At 34.9% G+C, this 22,481-nt stretch overlaps 1 protein-coding gene across 7 annotated transcripts in view; it reads left to right on the forward strand.

Annotated features, from left to right (window-relative positions):
* CFAP20DC (CFAP20 domain containing) overlaps positions 1-22,481 on the forward strand; it is an 83,020-nt gene that overhangs the window by 25,750 nt on the left and 34,789 nt on the right. For 6 of the 7 annotated variants that reach the window (XM_054838852.1, XM_054838848.1, XM_054838850.1 and 3 more), the window contains 7 exons: positions 31-145; positions 3,013-3,169; positions 5,842-6,006; positions 11,546-11,682; positions 12,176-12,347; positions 12,916-13,062; positions 17,798-18,129. In XM_054838852.1, coding sequence (XP_054694827.1) covers positions 31-145; positions 3,013-3,169; positions 5,842-6,006; positions 11,546-11,682; positions 12,176-12,347; positions 12,916-13,062; positions 17,798-18,129 — 1,225 coding nt within the window. The remainder of the gene's footprint in view (positions 1-30; positions 146-3,012; positions 3,170-5,841; positions 6,007-11,545; positions 11,683-12,175; positions 12,348-12,915; positions 13,063-17,797; positions 18,130-22,481) is intronic. The other variant, XM_054838853.1, reaches the window with a different exon arrangement.

A 22,481-nucleotide genomic window follows, 5' to 3' on the forward strand; every position in this document is an offset into this window, starting at 1 on the left:
TTCCATTCTCTCCTACTTTTTCTTTTATAGGATAACTGATTTAGGAAATATTAAAAGAAGATTGTATTTATCAACAGTCCACAAGGAGTTGTCTGTAACCCCTCTGCATGCAAAAATTCCTCTGTTTACAATCAAGCGCAAAATAGTAGGTATCTTGGGAAAATTCCTTGAGCTGTGGTTGAGCATGCTTCTATATCAGAAATGTTTTATGTAAGTTTATAGACCTGTTGAAGTTATTGTTTGGTTTAGAATTCAGTTTCTGCCAATTCAAGATATGTGTGTACGTCCCCTCTACTGGATGGTATCAGAACCACTTAATACTACTACTCTTTTACCCTTCTTCTAATGTTAGGGGTTCATTGCCATTTTCCAAGATTAATGCTGTTTGCGATGTGTTTATCTCTCACTCTGCTGTCTATTGAGCCTCTGCAAAGTTCTCTGTGTCCCTGGTGCTTCTTCATTATAGTGCTCCTGTTCGTGTGTACCTTCTCCTGTAGTGATCTTTTATCACAGTCACTGGACCTGCAGGTAGACTATAGCCAATGGCTACTTTCATGTGCTTCAGGTTCTTCCAGATTCTGGCATATATAAAACAATATATATGTCAAACTGATGAAAATAAAACAATAGCCATTATCTTCTCCCACACCCAGCCACAACATATGATAATAGGTGTCAGGATACAAAACCTGATGATTATCATATAACCTTGTAAAGACTCAAGTCTGAAATACCACTTCAGAAAATCATTTGGAGATAAGGATAGTTAGATTTTAAATATTTTAAAATATAAGTATACACCAAGAGAACTAGATAACACTTAGTATACTAAGCAGCTGTGGATTTAAGGCCAGACATGAGAGAATATTTTGCAAAACACTCTGAAGTTATGATTTCTTTTAAGATAGTTTAGGTGAAGGTAGCTGTGATAATTTTAGATTTCATGAGTTTTCCGCTTTGTGGGAGGAAGTGGTTGGATGTTTTTTCAAATGAATATGCATCAGATCATACCCCTGAAGTTGCCATTAATTCAAGATCCACTGAAATGAAATTATTTTTCTTCAGTATATTTTCAGTTAGTTGGTCTTGGTGTCAGGCGAGCACAAGTGTTTCAGGATTAAAGTATACATTAGTGTAAACCAAGTTAAATTCAATCAGAATATGAACTTCAGTTATGTATGTTAATTTAGATAATAAAACATTAATCAGAGATCTAAGTGCTCTGATCAGTTATAATGACAAAATATTTTAATAACCCTAATGCTTGACCAACCTTAAAGAGTAGGTCTGTATTTCTTAGTATATCTGAATACATATCTGTCTTCTTTTAAATGGTTATCTACCTTTTTATTGTTGCTTTTACTTAAAGGAGGGAGTATGCTGCTTTCAGTGATTAGATAGATCTTTTTCATGGCTCTAATAGTTTAACTTCTTGTATACACAAGCTGATCATTATTATCAGTATGATTGGTTGTGAATAAGATTATAGTATGTTTTGTTCTATCAGTAGATCATAGTTTACATTTTCATATGTTAGCTTCCTCTGTTGTATTCTTACACATGATGCTATTTTTTAACCTCAGCAATAGCAATATCAGTTATAATTAAATACTGCATTTTCCATTCCATTCCTTGGTGTCTTCAAAACAAATATTCCTTTCCTTCCAAAATTTCAGACTTAGAAGCTCAATAGTAATGTATGCATCTAAATTTTTCTCAGAAAATATTTACTAAATGTCATTTAGAAACTAGTACTTTTACCTTGACTTTATAAGGAAACGAGGCATGCACAATCATTACATCTTAGGATTCTTCTCCCTTAATAAACTTCAACCCATTGGTCAACTAAATTTTGCACATGAGTAAGCATATCAAATATATTACAGTTCTGCAAATGTCATGAAAATGGTTGCATTTCTCCTCAGGGCGATCTCTGTTTATTTCCTGGTTATAGAAGATGTGTTAGCATCACCTCATCCATCACTAGATATCAGAATTGATGAGAAGAATTGTTAGGAACACCAGAACTATGAACATATGTGGTTTTAAACATCAGAGACTCTAAATGGAAAACAGAAAGCCTCAAGAAAACATATTTTGTTAGTTGTTCTGCTTGTGATATTACTGGTTTTATATGAAACTTTTTTTTTTTCTGGGAAGGTAATGGAATTGTAATATGGTTCATATGCAAAATAAATACCTGTAACTGCTTATTTCTGTATTATAAAAAAGAGCAATATACAAGTGTTGAATTAAGTGAAAAAACATGAAACAGAGTTTAAAGAGCTACTGGAATAGTGCATGAGGGTGTAGCACACTGATGTTAGTGTTCTAACAGTGTTTCCTGAAACAAGTGGAATAATCATTTAATGACAATTAAAACAAATATTTAAGTAGGATCATTAGCAACCTAGGCAGCTGTCATTATCTAATCTGTCTTTTGGAAATGTCTTATCAGGAACGGATAACATTTATTATCAACAAGAAGTAGTTGTAACATGTTATGACACACTGGGGTCTTGTCCATACTAGAAATTTGCCTGATAGTTTTCAGTGTGGAAGAGGTCAAGCTTTGGAGAGGTCCTTTTTTATGAATCTCAGAAAGAAATCATCAAAGAATCTCAAAATGTAGCCTTTGGAGGACTTAAGCTGCAGTTACGTTAACTTAGGAAGTAACATTGAATAACAATTTTTTTTTTCCCCCAGAAAACCTTCAGTAAATATGCTTTATCATAAGTTAGCTGCTAACCATGTTGTGGATATGCTAGGTAACAGAGCTCACTTGAGCTAGTAGTCGCTAGATCATATGTACTGATTTCTTTGTATAAATAATTGTTTTAAGTGTAAATACAGCAATATCTTTTTAATATCAAAATGTTATGCATTGTGAATAACAACCTGTGAGAATCTAATACTCCACAGAGACTTTATTTATAGAGAACTATACACTAATACTCTTCTTCAATGGTTACTGTTTGGATTGTATTAAAGAGTATTGTTTCTTTTTTCTAGTGGTGCAATATGTGTATTGACTTGGTAGCATTCACCAGTGAAATATTCAGAGGAGCTGTCTTCCAGTCTTTGGATGGAATTAGTATTTCAGCTAACTGTAAACTGAGAAAGATCTTCACTTTAAAATCCAAGCCTCAAGATACAGCTGAGGAAGATGGTGTGTTATAATTACTATGTAGTCTTAGTCATAACTGTTCCTATTATAAAAGCAAAAGTTTTCTTAGTCATCAGATTGGCAATTTGAAAGATTACATGATTTCATGAAAATTAAAGTGGTAGTACAGCATATTAAATCTGCTATTATTGGACTTCAGATGACTAAATATGTGTGTACTCCTGTTTTAAACATTAACTTCTTTAGAAGTATTTTATTGAAGAAATTCTGGCAAGATTTATCAAGTAGGGAGCTTGTTTTAATGAGGGTATCTGATGCAGATAGAAATCATGTTTTGGCCAAGAAGATAGTGTCTGAGAGGAAAGAGAAATACTTAGACTTAGCAGAATTTGCTGTTTGTTTTCTTAATTTTGGACGTCAGCCGCTGATGAAAGATTTCTTCTTTAATCCAAGACAAAGCTATAACAAACATGTATTATATCAAACAGAATTATGAAACTACCATAAACACCTTTCTGATCTTTAGTCCATTTATCCTAATGTGTCCTCCTTCATTGTGAAAGTAATATTGGTGGTGAGCTGAAAAATGAGAGATTATATTTGTAATAGAGCAGAATATTGGTCAAAGGTTTACCAGTCTCCAAGCTAGCATCATAATCCTGAATCATTCTTTTCCAAGGGAGAGAACTTCATTCCTTGCTGATATTTGCAGTAATAGAGGAAGAATTGAAAAAGCACAGCTGGCACTTGCTTATCTTAGAGGAAGCCTAGGTATAGTTCAGCTTCAGTTTCATTCAGATTTTCATTTTGTGGCTTTTAAAGAACACACCTGAAACAAAGGGTTCTGGTTTCCGAAGGAAGGATGGTTACTAGTATTGTAAGTATAACAAAATGTATCTTCCATTTGGAAAACCTAAACCAGTAAAGGAGAGAAAGTGATCATTGTGATTACTCCTCTCTCTTTTTTTCTTTTGTTTTTCTTGGTGATGTTGGAAAAATATTAATTAGAAAAATTACTACAGAGAGAATCTGGTAAGTTCTCAGCAGAAACTGAGATTTAATTCTGTTGATGCATTGTTTTCTCTCTTCCATTCTAAACAGTTTTTGAAATGTGTGTAAATGTTCTAAATTAGTTCCAAAATTCCAAAATGTAGTTAACATAATGAGTAGACAGCTTTAATAAACTGTATGCATGGTAAAATATTGCACTTTTAATTACTGGATTATCAATTCTATGATTATTACACAGCTGGTGGGCATTAGTATTTTCTCTATGCTTATGAATGTCCTTATCTAGGCAAGTCTTAAAATTACGTTACAGCTCAAGGTTTGGCTGTGTTAAAATAAGTCTATACTTCATACTTAACTACAGAAAAACTATAGTAGTTTTTTTTGTTATTGTTAATTAACTTTCAGTTAACAATCATGATTTGATAAAGATTTTTCCTCTCGGATGATTGGGCCAGTTAGTTGAGCTCCACTGAATGCAATGACATTGCATCTTGTAAGGAGGGTCAAGTTCTTTGCTTAAACCTCCTTGGCAGTGGAAGTAGTGATTTCAAGGTGCAATGTGTGTGTTACTGTTTCTTAGTAGCTCATGTACAGTATGTTTTGCATTCTTAAAATGATAGCAAGTGGAAAGGAGAAACCACATATACTAAGAAATTGTTTCTATATGAGATCATTGAGATAGAAGAGGAAAGAATTCATCTTCTCTGCCCCATGATACTGAGGCATACAAGCTTGATATATATCCAGTTTCTGGTTTCCATAGTAATCCCGAGGTTACATATGGGATTTTTATCACTAAGTATTGTCTTACAGAGGTAAATCATGTACCAGCTTGGTGGAAAAAATGGTTGCTAGCATTTATCTTAGTTAAATAAATATGTCCACTACTGAAATACAACATGGGACACAATTTTTCTATTAGGATCTCAATACTTAATCTGTTACTTGTGTTTGGGTTTGGGGTTATGTTTTCCTCTTCTAATCCTTGGAAAAGAGGCTAATATTCATTACCTTACTGTATTCAAGTCTTATAAAATTTGGAATGAATTTGCATCAGAACATCAGGAATGGTTCTGGCTCTGGATACGTTTCTTCATAGAGAATACCTTTCATAAACTCAGTCTATATTGGTTGTCAAAGGGAAAGCAGAGACAATCAAATCTCATTCTACTAGTGCTTGCTGTCACAAGGATAGATTGACAGCTTTTTAGTTTATTGTGAAACTGTAATGGAGTCCAAAGTTTGGAATTAAAGCTTGTCAAATTCTTTATTTGCATATATGGGATTTCTCTATTTGCTACTTCAGTCCCACTAATATTAATACCATTTTCAGATGTTCATTTTGTCTGAAAATCAGTATATCAGAATTAAAGCTGAGTTGCAATAAAAATTAACAAAATGTATTTTGTGATTCTGTTTTGCTTGTTCACTTGCCAAATCAAAGTTGTTGATTTACTATGGCTATTCCAGCCATTGGTGCATATTTCTTGGTATTTTTTGGCCTAAAAAATTACATAATATAATTTAAAATTTACATGCTTATTGTCTTAAAAGTGAACAATTCCAGCAAGTTTTTCAAATTACCATAATCTATTAAACTATTATAACTATATGAACTAAAATATGTGTAATCTAACAAATAATGTAAGACAAATTTAATTCCATTGTGTCATCTGAGTGAAGCCCATGTTTTTTGATTCTAGATGCATGTGTTGTTCCATTTATGCCACATGAGCCCACAGGTGTTATTCCTCGAACCTGCCAGCTAAATACAGATGTGCCACAAGTTACACAATTGCTGAACCTGACTAAAATTCACAAGCCAGAAATAAAATGCAGGAGATATTCAGGAACAGTGCAAGAAACAGGTATTCTGTTGTATTAAAATACTGTGAATGATCTATACAGTATGCATACAAACAAGGGATATTTTTGTAAGAGTGCACTTTAAGAATTCCAGTGTCTTAAAATATGACAACTTTTGCGTGGCTGTAATATCACAAGCACGTAGACGCATGTCTGTTCTAGTTTCAGAGATCTATGTGCAGCCTGAGCAATTCTAATTCAAGCATGAGATTTATAATAACAATATTTGAGGTGTGTCTTCTGAATGTACATTGAAGTGTGGCTGTTCAGTTGTTACACTTCTTTTTAAAGTATGTTTACATTAATGGAACTCTTCCAACAGTAGGAGCATGCATAGTCTCCTCGGCATTTACTCTGAAAAAGGAAATCTTGTCTTACTGGTTCCTTAGAGTTATTTGGATGTTTCTGTAAGCTATAAGATAAGAAGACATGTAATTTAGACTTTGACAGCATTGCATAGAAGAGATTTGTTAAAGAAGCTAAGCAGTCATGTGCCAAGATACGAACTATTCACTTGGATAAAATTTAAGAGACAGAAAGCAAACAGAGGATCAAATTTTAAATTTTTGTTATAGCTGAAGGCTAACAGCAGGAGGCTTCAAAAGTTTTTTGTTCCAGGCTCTGTATTTTTTATTATAGTTAAAAATAATCTCAAAAGTAGTGAATCGTGGGAGCAAAAGTTTCATATGAAACAGTTACTAGGTTAGTAGAGAGTGGAACATCTGAGAGTTTTAAACGTGTAAGATGGGCAATCCCTTATGTACTTTTACATGAAAAACACTACAGAGCAGCTAACATGCAGGAAAACTCATATTTTGCTAAACAAAGTTTGTTTACTGTTTTTATTTCTTGTGGCCACTGTGTTGAAAAACTATGAGCTGGGAACCACTGTACTAGGTAAATGTGTAACATGATACCATGTAAAATCCAGCTTTGATAAATGCAAAGGATTGTATATTGGGGAGAAAAGTTAACTACAGTTAAGGTTTAAAGTGTCAAAATTAAATGATGCAAGGAAGGAAGGTTATCATCACCATAGATATAGCTTAGTGGAATTCTCAGATTAGTATGTAGCTACATTTTTTAAAAAAAACAAGACATTGAGTAGCAGGAAGTTCAAATTCATATGCAATTGAAAAGGTATGAAACTTGTAAATAAGTCGGTTTTGTATTATTATCTGAAATACTTTATACATTATCAGTTAAACAGTCTCAGAAAAGATTTTAGAGAAGTGATTAAGAGGGAAGCATCATGAATGAAAAACTCTCACGTGAAGATATGCTGAAAACATTAAAAATCAGCTTAAGGAAGTTTATAAAGTAACTAGTGATACAAAGAAAGTTCAATAAAAGCTGCTTTTCCTACCTCATGGTACAAAACCAAGACGTCATTTGATGTGATCGTGTAGTTGAAAATTAAAAACTGATAAAAGAAAATACCATGTTACACAGAATATGATTAAAATATGGAATCCACTGCTACAATAAGCTGGTGAAGTAAAGAAATTTGTATGATTCCAAAGTCAGCTGGCCATTTATATGGGTAAGAGTAATGTCCATATCATATTTAGCAAAAATATGAAGGGAAAATTTATTCTTGTACTTCTAGGTTTTTCCAACCTTACTGTAAGAACTGTGTTGAAGGCAGATTATTTCATAAATCCCTACTGAAATTATCTTGTGCCATTTCTGAAGCATTTGGGTTTGGCCGTTGTTTGAAACTGGATGTTAGATTATTGACCTGTTCTAGAATAGCACTTCTTGCAATTTTATATTTAAATTGGCATGTCTGCGTAAGATTTGTAAGCCAAGAATCATTAGAAACTGAAATGTAGAGGCAGATGCCAAGATTTGAATGTGAAATTGCTTAAATAGACTTGAGACAGACAATTGACTGCTTTTTGCAAAAGCTACTATTGTGCTTTAAAGCTGTTCATTGCTTCCTACCTGCAGTAAAGTCAATAGCAAAATTTCACTAAGGCAGATGTCTTTACGGTCCTTAATGTTTTGATTGAAAATAATGAATATCCCTTTAAAACAATGTTGTAATGAGACAGATCACCATTAAATAACAGCAATAGAATAAGAGAAATTGTTTGTGTTCATTGATGGAACTCTAGTTGTAAAATCATTCATAAACAGTAGTGGTCTTTAAAATATACGTTAAGGTAACTATGTAAAGACTGAAATAAAATTTTCAGCTGTTGCCAGTTTTTTTTGTAGTTGAACAAAACCAGTTTTTTTCAAATCAGTTGTTGAGTTTTGGAAACATCAGCCACATTTCCAATAAGGAAATAAATCATAAAAGCCATATTTTTCATTAGTAGTACATGTCATTGATTAGAACTCTAAACGCATCAAAAAATATAATTTCCTCATTCCCAGGATATTACTGTTTTTGTAAATCCAGTTGCACATAACTAATCTGTAGTTGTCTTTTTTTTTTCCTCCAAGTTATTCTGTAGCCCCATTTGCAACAGTAAATATCCTGGAATATATGCAAGCACTTCTTAAAAAAGAGGGTTATAATGGATTTAAAATGAGAATATTTTGTATGCTTTGATTCATGTCCTTCAAGGAGAACTGATAATTTCACCCCTTTTAAAATGTTGAATTGATTGTTATTTTCAGCTTAAACTTGAGAAGTACATAAAGTTCTTACTGCTAGAGCTTAGAAAAATACACAGGTGAAATCTCTCTTTATAGGCACCCTCTTTACTCTTCTGTTACGTTGTTATTGGCTTCTGTACGAGACGCAAGACTAAGCCTTAAATTTGGCCCATATAATAATTGCAAAGTCTTACTAAAGTTTTTCATTTTCCCCTTACTCTGTACAACCTTTTGAGTCATTGATTCATCATACTAAAACAGGGTAGTAGAAGATCTTTTGAGAAGGAAGTAGGTCTGAAGTAGCTCAGAAGTGGGTCTGAACAAGCAAATTAGATAAAGAATCCATTTCCAATACACTTTCATCAGTGTAGGCAATGTTAGAAGTGGTGCTGTAGGTAAGGAAGATACACTTTTATTCTGCTAGTTTTAGTACTTTCTCAGTCTTGAGGATTCTCATCATTGGTGTTTGAATTCAGTGAATAATCACTTCCATCGTTTCTGTTAAAATGCTCTGGAAATACATGTGCAAAATACTGACCAAAGGAATAAGATAAATTACGTGGAACAATAACTACTGGTGAAGTTTAATACTATAACAGACAGAACTCTTACAGCCAACAATAGTATTTAAGGCGTAGCATCTCATGAAACTCTAAAGAAAAATAAACTTTGAAAGAAGTATTTCTTTGAGAACAACCTTAATAATATGAAATGTTTAAGAAAATACTTTTTAAACTTCTGTTCTTCTGCTTTTATGGGAATATGAAAAAAGCCAGCTTGTAAAGATTTTATCACCTGCACTGAGCTACCATGTTGATGCTTTTTCAGGTGGTTAACTTTTGCTCTCTTGATATACTTCATTAGTAATGGCAGTCTTTGTCCTATAGCAGCTGAAATGAATGGGAGGAGTTTTAAATTTTTGCTTAGATTAAGACCTTTATACATTTACTTATTTAAAATACCTTCAGCTTTCTTTACATGTAAGTGCCATTTTTGTAATATTAAAAGGCAAATAATATTTTTAGAATATTATTTCCCTACAAGTAGTCAAGCCAAAGTTCTGTTGTGAAGTTTGATTGTAAGTTTGCTTTTGAAATAGCAGAGGAAACTCCGGAATTTATTTTCTGGGTGACTGTATTAAAAAAATCAATACTTCTTGGCCAAGTTGTCAAAATACAAGGGACTGTAAAACTTAAATGAATACCATAGTGTGAATGATATATCTAAACAGAAAAATGAATGTTCATTTAAAACAAGACTGAGATTTTACTGTCTGGACTACAAAGATATGTAACCCTTAGGTATATATAGTAAAATAATTCATGATAACATCCCTGACCTGCGTGAAAATGAAATGCCTTCAGTTTAAGGTTTAATCTTTATTTTCAATCCCATTTTATGAACATAGCATGTGTTCTTCCAGACATGCTTTTCAAATTTCAGAAGTTGACCTTCCTGAAAATGGAAGTTTGGGTATGTTTAAGTTCATTTTAATTAGAAAGTGTTCTTTTTACTTGCTAAACTTTTTTGTGTTTATTTGCTAATCAAAAGCTCAAATTAGTTTCATCCTCTTTTAATTACACATATTATTTCATTATGCCATCAACATGCTGTTATGTGTAGATATAGGTAATTAATTGCAGTCAATTAATGTGTTCATAAACAGAGATTTTCATGCAAATCAGCTTTTATAATTGGAGCTAACAACATCCCAAGGTAGTCAGCAAATTAAAGAAATTGTTAAACCAAGACAGGTCATCTAATCTTGTGAAATGGCAGCTGTTAGCAGCAACCAAATGTCACATCAGGAAAAGGGGAAGAAGGTAATGGCATAAGGTGGCTTCTTTTGTGCTTATTAGTACAGTAAATTATGTTATATGGTGGGTAATGCATGATCTTTTTTCATTTCCTTGATGCCACTGGAAATAAAGTTGATCTTGAATTAAGATTAAATAATTCTGTGAAAAATGCATAGGAGAATCAACAAAATGTTTTGTTTCTACTTTATCGCGTTATGAACGTGCCAGATATCAAAAGTGAGATAGCAATTTAACACTGAAGATATAGCAAGAGAAAATCTTCAGCCATTGTAAATTTTAACCATAAATTAATGTGAAGATACCCTTTTTTTTATTAGCTCTGGAAAGGAGAATTCACTGACAATCTTGGAGAATTAAAAAAAGGAAAACAGATACTGCATACAGTTCTGCAACCCTGCTGATAAAGTTAATATGTAACTTTTACTGTTCTTCCCTTCTAATTCTTTTCTGGGAACATTCACCTGCATTCCATGTTTACTTTTTGTTTGTCTTCCAGACTGGTTGGCATGTTCTGTACTTGAAAATAATTATAAGAATATGTCTACATTTTAAACAGTAAAAAAAAAAAGAGGTAATGAAGGGCGTAGAACATTTTACAGGAATAGGGTATATTTGCAGTATTAGGGCTCAGCCCTGGTAATACAGTAGATTCACTAACTTCAAAAAGCAAGCACATGTAAATAGTTCTTCTCTGAGACGTTAGTGATACCTTAACAGTCTTGCTTCAGTTTTCTTGTGTTGTTATTTATTTATTCTGTTATTAGAGTTGTTTTTTCTTCCTGACACAAGTTAGATTTTCATTGACATTCTAAAGAAATCTTGCAAAACCATTTTTTCTGTTTGTAAAGAGCCCCTTTTTTAAAAGAATCTTCAAGGCAAGGAGATTAGAAATATTTCTATATAGTAGACCAAAAGTTTCTTGCTTGAATGTTGATACTTTTATAAAATGTGCATTTGATATTCCTACATATTTCTAGGGATTGTGCTATAAAGGAACATAATTTTTATATATGTTTAGTATTCATAATTCTTTTATTTCAGTTGATTTGGAAAAGTATTAATATTCTTTAAGTACTGTAATATTTTTTAAAAAAACTATTATTTTTCTTAGGTAGCTTGGCTAATAGAGGACAAGGCAATATACACAGCAGTAAAACTCAAGATGTATCACATATTGCATTTGGATCAAAGATCCTTGGGCCACCTCCATCTTCAAACAGAAGAGTCAGTACAAGGATATCTAGAGAGGTAAGAAAGCTTAAATTGCAACAAAAGTGCTGCCGCTTCTACAAATGAAGAGACTGACAAGCAGAGAAGTCACACACTAAAGGTTTTTTTCAGTGTGGCTGTGTCTGGAGTACTGACTCTGGTCCTGGGCCCCTAGCACAAGAGAGATGCTGTAACATCCAGTGAAGGGCAAGTAAAATGTTTGGGTCTAGAAAAGCCACAAGTTTCACTGTCTTTTTATTCATAGTGATTTTTTTTTTCTTTTCTTTGTCTTGTTTTCCTTTCAGTGGAGAAAAAAAAAAAAACCCTGCCTGTTAGTCAGCTGTAAAGACTGAAGATACCACACCAAACTGTACCTACCATAAAGTTTCCTGAAAAGACAGTGTTGGGGGAAAAAAAAAATTTGGGAACATTTATTTGAAAAATAAGCTTAATTCAAAATGTATGTTTACTTTTGAGTATTTTGAAAGCTGTTACGTTTTTATTTTTCATTAAGAATATAATGTCTTTCAAGGTAACAAAGACCTGGGGAAGGAAAAGTAATAGATCATGCCAACTTCAAAGTTCGGAAAGGGGAACCGAATCTGCACAAGACATTGAGAGATTGGAGCTATCGTTCTCACCATACAACGATCAAGGAGGCAAGAGAAATACTCACCAAGCAGCTAAAGATGTATGTGAAAATGGTAAGAGCATAAAGCGAAGAATATGTAGAATTCACGAACTGCCAGAATTTTTGCATGATTCTGCCTTCAGAATGTAAGACTTAATTCTCTGTTTTTTCTAATCCTTTAGCTAACTTGTTAATTACTGAATACATTTATATTAAATCATGGCTTATTCTCCTGTATGAACTTGAATAAACGCTCATTCTCTCTGAAGGTCTTCATATTCTAAGTGCTTCAGCCAAGGATCACCACCTGCTGGTAGTAGCCACAGGATATACACATATTCAGCTTTCCCTCATGCTGCGTATATAACTGGGTTACTGCAGTAGTTCTTGATTGTTTTGCAGACTTTTGCAAGCCTGTTTTTTATAACTTCTATGGTGTGTCCTTCTTCCCTCCTGAGTGTTAAATTTTTACTTTCTTGGGACTGTCTTATTCCTGCTGCCCTGCAGGATTCCCATACTGTTGGGAAGATGTTTGTATCCCAGGACAATGCTCCGTATGCTGTTTTTCCATGCCTCAAGTAAGAAAAGCAGACAATATGAGTGTTCCCAGGCATTTCATAAGCTTCTGGGTTCTATTTCAGACCCTGCAATTCAGACTCAGAAAACCTCTGAGAGTGGAAGAGCAGATTTTCAGCTTGCCTCACCACAAGAACCATCAGCAGACAAGAACAGTCATGGAAAATTATCTCTAAAAAATGCAGCCAAAGCCACATGGGAGATAACCAGTGGTATGGTGCTCATTTTGTGTTATTTTAGTTATGTGTGGCGTGGGGGACTATCTGTTGTAAATTTCAAAGGACCCTGAAGCAGTTTCACAGAAAATATAAATGTCTGTGTTGTAGGGGATTATGGAAATCAAACACCCTGCAACAGAATTGCTTTTGAGCATTGATAAAGATTTGCAGGATTAAGCAGAGTACCAGAGCAGTGAATGAATAAAAAAAGAAAAATTCCATGCTCTCATGATTAAAGGGAAAGAACTAAAAATAATTCATTCTTTAAATCCCTATTAAATTTAACACTAAAGACTCCAAACATCAAACGTGTGAGAAATTTTGCTTATCCCAGATAAGGATTTAGGATATTAATTATGGTACCCATGTAATATCAGGGATTTTTGGTTTTATTTTTAAAGTTCAGTGGTGAATTTTCTTCTTTTTTCTTATTCACAGAAGACACCTCAGCTTATGGGTGTGTTTTCTTTCACACCTATCTGCCAAAAGGTGTCGATATTTTTTGTCATACATCGTCAATCAACTTGCTTTGCATGTGTCTGGAAAGTACATTATTGTGGGAAAGATAGCCACTGTCTCTATGAAAATGCAATGTTACTTTCTGTTAAAAGGCATAGCCACCAACTTGTAAAGTGGGCAGACTACTCAAATCTGCTGAAAATTGACCAAAGAAATTTTCCTTCACGTTGTGAGTTACTTCCATTTTGTTTGAACTTTGGGATGTTTAGAAGCAATTATATACTATGACAATGTCAGTAATCCATAATTGCTATTATGGGTTTCCTAATTTGGCTGAAACAGGTGCAAGGTGCTAAGGCAAGTAGAGCCTTCTGCAGAATTTTTAAATTACTTCCTATTTAGTTGAATTTTGAGGATTCTGAGGCAGGAATCACTGTCTTATTTGTTCTTCATCTAGAACACTAGGGCCTCTATCTAGTGGTAGAATTTCAGAAAAATAAATCAACATGTGTTATTTTATGTAAATATAAGCGATAGGAGAAGACAGAGTGCAGTAGACTGGCATGTCTAAATACCCTATTGTAAATTCAGAAGCAGAGAACTGGGCAAGAAAGCTATGTATAAAGACTGCTATTTTACTGTTTGTGAGAACGAAAACTGTTTCTATATAGTCTTAATTGTGTGTACAAGCAGATAAAGGCACCATGAGAGTTTGTAATTTACAGTTCTCCAAACTTTTTTTTCCGTGTTTTGATTGTTTGGCACTGGTAGCTCAGTTTGCAGATTTCAGTTTCTTTTCAATACATGAAGATGTCTAACTATATGTAGAAGACTTAATGGTTTCTTTATCCTATACTACTGGATTCATCTGTGTTGAAGAGCTTCCTATAGGCAACCTCTTCATCAGGGAAAGTCCTCTTCTGTGCTCTGTCTGAACTTATTCCAAAGTGCAAGTTTACATGGTTTCAGGCTCCCCTTTTATACTGTGGTCAAAACAAGTTGAATCAACAAGAATCTGTCATACACTACTCATCACCAGGCATTTGGTATTCTTGAGCCCCGTGCAACTGTATCATATGGTGATCTTGGGACAGTACTGTACTTGTTCTGCTATTAGCTTGAGTAAATATTAATTTAAATTTCATGGGGGCAGGGGAGCTTTCCTAAGTGATTGGTCTTATTACCTTAGAGGTTAGTCACTGCTATTTTATAATAGTATCTTTTAGATTTATTATAGACACCAAATCAGCATGTCTTCTGTAGCAGATGTGCAGTATCTTTACCAAGGTAAATTGTTTTTAAGCAAGGGAAAAAATAAAATGAGTGAGCATTGTTTATAGTTTGCCAATCTTACATATGCAATGCCGAAACCTTCATGAAAATGTTAGGCTGCAATTAGAAGCTTTAGCATAAGTCTGACTGTGTAGAAGAACTAATTAGATGTTTAGGTGATCATTCTTGCATTTATCTTGTTTGCTGCAGTGTTGTGATTACATAGTAATTTGCATATTTTGCTAAGAAGATACTCCAAATTGTTCATTACAGTTGACATGGAAATGCTGAGTTAAAAAGAAATTCCAGTATAGTTTGTATTGGAGAGATAATGGAATTTGGTTTGGTCCAAAACACCCCATATCTTTCACATGTAGACTATTAACAACATGCTACGCTGACTACAGGTTACAGAAGTTGCTGGACTCTGTAGTTAGCATAGAATGGCATCTTAAAGCCTTACAGACTTCTCTGTCTTCCCTCTGCATATTTCATTAAGTACTGAGGTATACAAACTAATATTTGCATTTAGCTTATTACTAACCCAATTATATTTCTTCAACATCTCTGGAAACAAAAGTTCTTTACAGAGAAGGTTAGACTAAAAAAGCAGACTATTCAGGCTAAATATTACACAGATGCTAAATCTTGTACAGTAGCTCTTAATATTTCTGAAGTACTTTTGATCTGAGTGAAGACATTACTCAGCATTCTGAAGTAAAGTGATGTGTAAGAAGTTTTTGGATGTCTTGTGTCAGAGCCAGGAGTACGAGTCAGAAGTTTAAGCTTCTAACTGCTTCCTCTTCTTTAAGCACTTGACCAAAAACTGTTACTTAAGATTTCTTTTCTATATTTTAATACTTAAATGAAAATTGACTCTAAATCACAAAGAACAAGTGGTTTAACACCTTTTTTTTGCTTCAGAATTCATTATAAAATTTGATCTGTAATCACCTCTGCAAATTAAACAGCAACAACTGCATTAGAAGTCATTCTAGAATGAGAATAGAACAGGTGAGACTGCGGTTAGGGAAGCTGGTTAAGTCAGTAGGCTATAATAAAAATTAAGGCAGTCCTCTCATTCACAGTTCTTTGTGCATAAATTAGCAGATGCTCATGAACTAGGTGGTACACTAAATGTACAACCGTACTATAGAGGGCTCGTTACAGCGGTCTGAGCTATTAGTGCATATTTGAAAACTGCAAAGACAGCGTGATACATGTAAAATCTAATGTCATGAGGGGGGAAAAGGCTTTCCGAATACTAAAGCAGCACATGTTATACATGTAGATCTTAGTCAAGCCACTGGTATTGAAACCTAGTACAATATGTCTTTTTTTTTTTTTTCAAATGCAGGAAGTTGAAAATTTTAATATCATTGCCTTAGAAAAAAACAATTGAAGGGTAGTTTTAAAAAGTTTCGAATAATGTCACTCATTTCTTGAGGTTCTTGAAAAAACTAGTCCAAAATACTTGTAAAATAAATGGCATTACTTATATGTTCATCTTTCAAGTCTTTTATTAATTAAAAGCAAGGTGAGATTTCTATATATTTACAAAATAGATTTTTTTAATGTACAATAGACAGTGATCTACTAGATTATTTTAAACCAGCATGATTATCTGATATAAAAAGAGTTTCCTTGAAAGGCCTTGGGGCTTCTGACTATAGATGGTCTTCATGTAGAGACTGAAAAATAGTCTCTTCTGGAACAAGTAGGTGCAAGCCATGAATGTACAAGATGTGTTAAGTCCCTGCTGTTCACTGGTTCCTAGTACAAAGTACTGTTTAGGATATTAACTGGAGTTCGGTAGCTTAACTAGCTATCTTCAGTAAACTGGAAAAACCACGGCAACCCGTAAGAATACAGCTGTTTCTCCTGATGTTCCCATTTTTCTTTCTTTTGCCTTCATTTATGGTCGTTCAGACATTTTTTTCCCTCTCAAAGCTGCTGTATCTGCCTGAAATGATAATAATCTCTAACGAAACTAAAAGGAGTAGAATACCATAATAAACTTGCTGTCTTCTGTGACGGCAAGCATTTTATTATTGCAGTGTGACTTTATTATTGCGCTTTTAGTATTTTTTTATTGAGGCTTTTTTTAATACGGTTGCTGGTAACTTTGTTTTATGGAGCCAGAAAGTTTCAAGATCTAGTGAATAATCCACACCGTGCTACCTTTTAATGAAGATAAGGGAGTATTGCATACTTGAGCAATTCTCCTTTTTCAGCTGCTATTTGAGATTGGTTTTAATCAATCAAATTGACTTTTTTTTTCTATACCATCATTCCAAACAGTAAAACATAAGTTAACAATAAGAGGATAAAAATGGCCTTTTCATGTTTATCTGGTGCACTCAATCTTTAAGTCCATTTCTGTAGTTTATTGTTCGTTTTAAAATTGGCAGATTAGTACTGCCTGTATTCAGATATCTTCATATGTTTTTCATGTCACGCTATTTTTCATCAGACCTGTAGTTTGAAATTGAGATTTAAACCATAAGTTCTGTACATAAAAAAGTGTAGAATTTCAGCAATAAAGAAGCAGCAGATTGTAATATTATGAACTTTCCACCAACTATGTGTGATTATTTTTTTAAATGTTGGCCACAAAAAACACCTATAGAAAAAGATCAATAGTCAAATTTAATAAAATTATGTTTTCCTAGCATGAAATTCCATTGAACAGTTTCAAATCTTAACAGCTAAATAGTTTCAGATTTGCAAATTGCAGGCTTGCATGTCATACATCATAGCCTGCAGATTTTTTGAGCTGTGCTCTGGAAATGTTTTGATTAACCTTGTCTTGCTTAGAAAGCAGCCTGAGTGTTTTCGTTGCATCCTCGTCCCTCTTCCAACTGTATAAATCTGATAAGAAGAATGTTTCTGTATTAGAAAAACTTATTTTGCAATACAATGTCCAGGGAAAAAGAGAGTGATCATGGTAAAATACAATTTACATATTTGGCATTAAAATAAACATTGTATGTTTCAGACGAATGGGTGTTTCCAGAAAGTTTCCCTGAGACTATTCAGCTGGATAAGAGTGAGCAGTTCGTAGCTACTGAAGATTCAGCCTGCCATAATTTAACCTCACCACAGAATGTCTCTGTTGAACATCACAGCACTGAAACGGGTGATCACCAAGTGAGTAATAAAGAGATTTTCACATTTTCATCAAGACCTCGATCAGCTCCTCATGGGAAGTCTCCAAACATGTCACCAGAATGTTGCATTTTCCCTTTGGATTTGAAGCAAGACAGTAATGGAGTACATGGGAAAACCCAAATTGAAGATAACTTTCAAGGAACTGACAGCAGTGAAGAGGTAGGCCACTTTGTACATTTAATTCTTGATAAAGTAGTCTTCATCTGAAAACTCCTAGGATGAGATTCTGTCTGGAAGCTAGACAGAGAGGATAAATCATCTTTTCCCCATATACCTACAGGTAGATTTGTCTTTGTCAGGTTGCTGTGTCTAACTGGGTACGGACGTGAAAATGCAGGTATAGCCTCTGGAACGAGTGGACGAAAGAAACCTGACTCTGTCAGCCCCTGTGCTAACAGAGGTGTGAGTATCATGCATCATTACAGCAAAAAACGTTTTAGGAAAACTTGCATCATAGATTTGAGCAAGATGATGTACATCCATTACAGCTGAGCAAGAGTGCAGTAAATAAAGCTTCATTGTGCCTTTTAAAGCAAACTGTAAGCAGGGACTGTTTTGCTCACCAACATTGTTGAAAGTGAATTAAGAAATTTCAGGTATTTCTGCTATATATCCTGTCTGAGCTGTGTCAGCATCACCAACTTTAATTCTTTTACAATGTGGAAATCTTTCTGCAATAAAATTAATGAAAGAAAATGAACATTTATTAAAAAAATATATCAACTGATACTACATAAAAATTCACCAAATTGCCAATGCACTGAATAGTTGGATTGTCATTACCGTAATTGCTAAAAGTTTCTACCTTTATGAACATTCTAGTGTATTTAATTTTTAATTATAAAATCTGTTTCTTAGCATTCTAATTTGTTGCTCATAGCTGAGAAATAAAATGTAGCTGAGTTACATAATAGCAAGATGGACTGAACCTAACAGAAATACTGCTCTATAGTCTGTATTTCTGAGAAACCAAATTGCTGTTGCTAAGTACAAGAAATAAAAATTCTCTCAGGGTTTTGTTTCAGTAGTCGTGAGGGTTTTCCCATTATCTGGGGCATTGTATTATTTATTAATGTAAACCCATAAGACTTTGTTATTTCAAACAAAGTTCCAGAATTTCAGAATTATGCAAGTCAATAGTTCATGAGCAGTGCTATATGGGATACCATTCTGAAGATAAAGAACTGTTTGGATTTCAAATAATTTCTTTGTTATGGTCATGAAAAGCCAGAGAGGTTACTGTAGAAGCTAGGTTGGGAAAGTATTTCCATAACATAAGAATTATGGAAGTTTTCCAGCACTGTCATTTACTCAACTTCAATAGTTTCCAATTTGATTATGCTTTTTTTTTTTGGTGGGGTGGTGGTAGTATTAAAGTCCTTTGTAAAGATACATCTCCAAAGCGGTGTAAAAATGGCAAACCAAAAGTTTAGAGTTACTAAACAGTAAAGGCCATGGTATGGTAAGTTAGTGAAAATAAAGTGTCTTTCAAAACACAGTGTGTACGGCATACTTCACTGAACTATAAAACAAGATAAATTTATATAAATTAATCAAAAGCTAAATTCAATCATTAAGCTTTGCTAGTGCTTAAACTGTTATTGAAGAAGATAGCTAACCTTCCATGGTATTGTCCTACCCCAGAGATCCAGTGCCAAGCACACCAAGAAAAAGCAAGTACTCCTGCTTTTACAGCAAAACAACATTGGCACACAGCATTAACAGCCATTCTAGAGGGTTGATGCAAGAGAGACTGATAGAAGATCCTTATCTTCTTTTAAAAAATTGAAGGCATTATACAAACTAAAGAACTTTGACTATGTGCTAGAGGTGTGCCAGGGAACAGCCTTTGTTTCATTCGTTATCTTTGGATGCAAACTACATTAAGTAGTATCAGCACTGCAGCTGGAGATGCATTAGACTGACAAAGCTAGAAGATAATTACATTAAACAAATCTACAGCATGCTAACAAATTATCAAGAGGTTTTTTTCTCAGTCTAACTACTACATTAGTAATTCATAGTTAAGCCTTTCTTTCATGTGAAAGAAGTCGCTGAACCAACAAATTACTTAGCAGTCATATTTTGCCCATATTCATCCTCTTCCTTGTACAGATACATTCTGTGTTGCTTCTTGAAGTCAGCTTTGTACTGATAGTCCAGATACACATTTAATATTCAGATTGCTCTACTTTGCATTACCGAAGTAAACTAAAAAGCAGTTTTATTTCAAGCACTGAAAATACAGGAAAGAGGATCCTGGAAAAGCCATGATAGCTGAACATGACTGCTAACTTAATAGTATCTATTTTGGCAGAGTTTAAGGTATCTTTGGAAAATTAACAAAATCACTTAGCCCAACTGTAACATGTTTCCCAGTTTATTTCACATATATGACAAAATATTTGACTAGGTTATGCTGAATCTTACAGTGCTTTTTAAAAAATATTCATCTTACATGTTGAAATAAGCCACATTGTTAAAGGTTTTCACACTATTATTGTTTCTCATGATTGTTATGTTACAGCTTTCTTTGAAATTTAAATACATTGTGTGTAACACACAAGGATATTGTGTTGGGTTTGCGTGGCAAGGTTTTGGGTGGGGGGCGCTACAGGGGCGGCTTCTGTGAGAAGCTGCTAGAAGCTCCCCCTGTGTCTGACAGAGCCAATGCCAGCCGGCTCTAAGACGGACCTGCCGCTGGCCATGGCCAAAGCCAATCAGTGCCTTTGTGATAACATATCTAAGAAGGAAAAAAATAGTTAGAGCTTTTGCAGCCAGAGAGAGGAGTGAGAAGATGTAAGAAACTCTGCAGACACTGAGGTCAGTGCAGAAGGAGGGGGAGGAGGTGCTCCAGGCGCCGGAGCAGAGATCCCCCTGCAGCCCGTGGTGAAGACCATGGTGAAGCAGGCTGTCCCCCTGCAGCCCATGGAGGAAGGATGAGGGGGTGTAGCGATTCCACCTGCAGCCCGTGGAGGACCCCACACAAGAGCAGGTGGAGGCACCTGAAGGAGGCTGTGGCCTGTGGGAAGCCCACGCTGGAGCAGGCTCCTGGCAGAACCTGTGGACCCATGGAGAGGGGAGCCCACGCCAGAGCAGGTTTGCTGGCAGGTCTTGTGACCCCGTGGGGGACCCACACTGGAGCAGTCTGCTCCTGAAGGTCTGCACCCCATGGAAGAGGCCCATGCTGGAGCAGTTCGTGAAGGACTGTAGCCTGTGGGAGAGGCCCACGTTGGAGAAGTTCGTGAAGGACTGTCTCCCGTGAGAGGGACCCCACACTGGAGCAGGGGAATGATGAGAGTCCTCCCCCAAGGATGAAGAAGCGGCAGAAACAACGTGTGATGAACTGACTGTAACCCCCATTCCCCGTCCCCCTGTGCCGCTGAGGGGGGAGGAGGTTGAAGCTGGGCGTGAAGTTGAGCCCTGGAAGATGGGAGGGGTGGGGGAGGTGTTTTAAGATTTGGGTTTATTTCTCATTCCTCTACTGTTTTGCCTAGTAATAAATTAGATGAATTTCCTCTCTAAGTCCAGTCTGTTTTGCTCATGACAACAATAAGTGAGTGATCTCTCCCTGTCCTTATCTTGACCCACAAGCTTTTCGTTATACTTTTTCTCCCCTGTCTAGTGAATGAGGGGAGTGAGAGAGCGGCTCTGGTAGGCACCTGGCCCCCAGCCAGGGTCAACCCACCACAGATATGTACATGCTCTTCAACTATATCAAATAAGATAGATATCTCAACCTAGATATGCACGTGAGCATAAATTGCCTTTCTCATGGAAAATATAAGTAAAACTTAGAAGTTCTTCGGTGAAGCCTTCAATGAAGAAATTGAGAGGTTTTCTGTCCTTACACAATTCAAAGAATAAAGGAATAAGATTAAATAAGGTAATGTACCCTTGCAAGGGCTGATGGATCATTTCACTCTGATACCTCAGTATTAAAGCTCAGCATACAAAGGGACTATATCCCATCTGCTCCTAGTAGGTGGCCCTCTACAGTCATTAGGATGATCTTCTTAAAATTACAACTCAGGAAGAGCAATCAGTTTCATGTATCCAGAACTGCCCATCTGCATGTTCTTTCAAGGAATACAATACAACAGTATTTCCTCAGGAAAGTCATTCTCATCTTCAGTTTACTTATGCTGCACTAGAGTTAATCAAGCAAACTTGACTGATGTTTCTAGCACCATTTCATGATTTAATATTTAACAAATTATTGTAGAACCTAAATATGTATGTCTGAAGAGACATGGAAAGGTAAGAGGGATTTAAGCTTCAGATAAATCAGTTATTCATTTATCTCTAATGTATGGGGAAAAGTACAGTGTTTTTTAGTAATCTTCCATCTTAAGTTAACCTAACTTAATATGGGTTTCCAGCACAGATTTTAAGATAACTTATGCCATAAAAAAAAAAAACCACCATGAAAAAGAGGGAAATACAGCTTTGTGTTTCAAGGAAATTACTCAAATGTACTGGATATGATATTCAGTGATATTACCAGAGGT

Source organism: Grus americana, chromosome 11 (genome assembly GCF_028858705.1).
Source record: "Grus americana isolate bGruAme1 chromosome 11, bGruAme1.mat, whole genome shotgun sequence".
NCBI classification, from domain to species: domain Eukaryota; kingdom Metazoa; phylum Chordata; class Aves; order Gruiformes; family Gruidae; genus Grus; species Grus americana.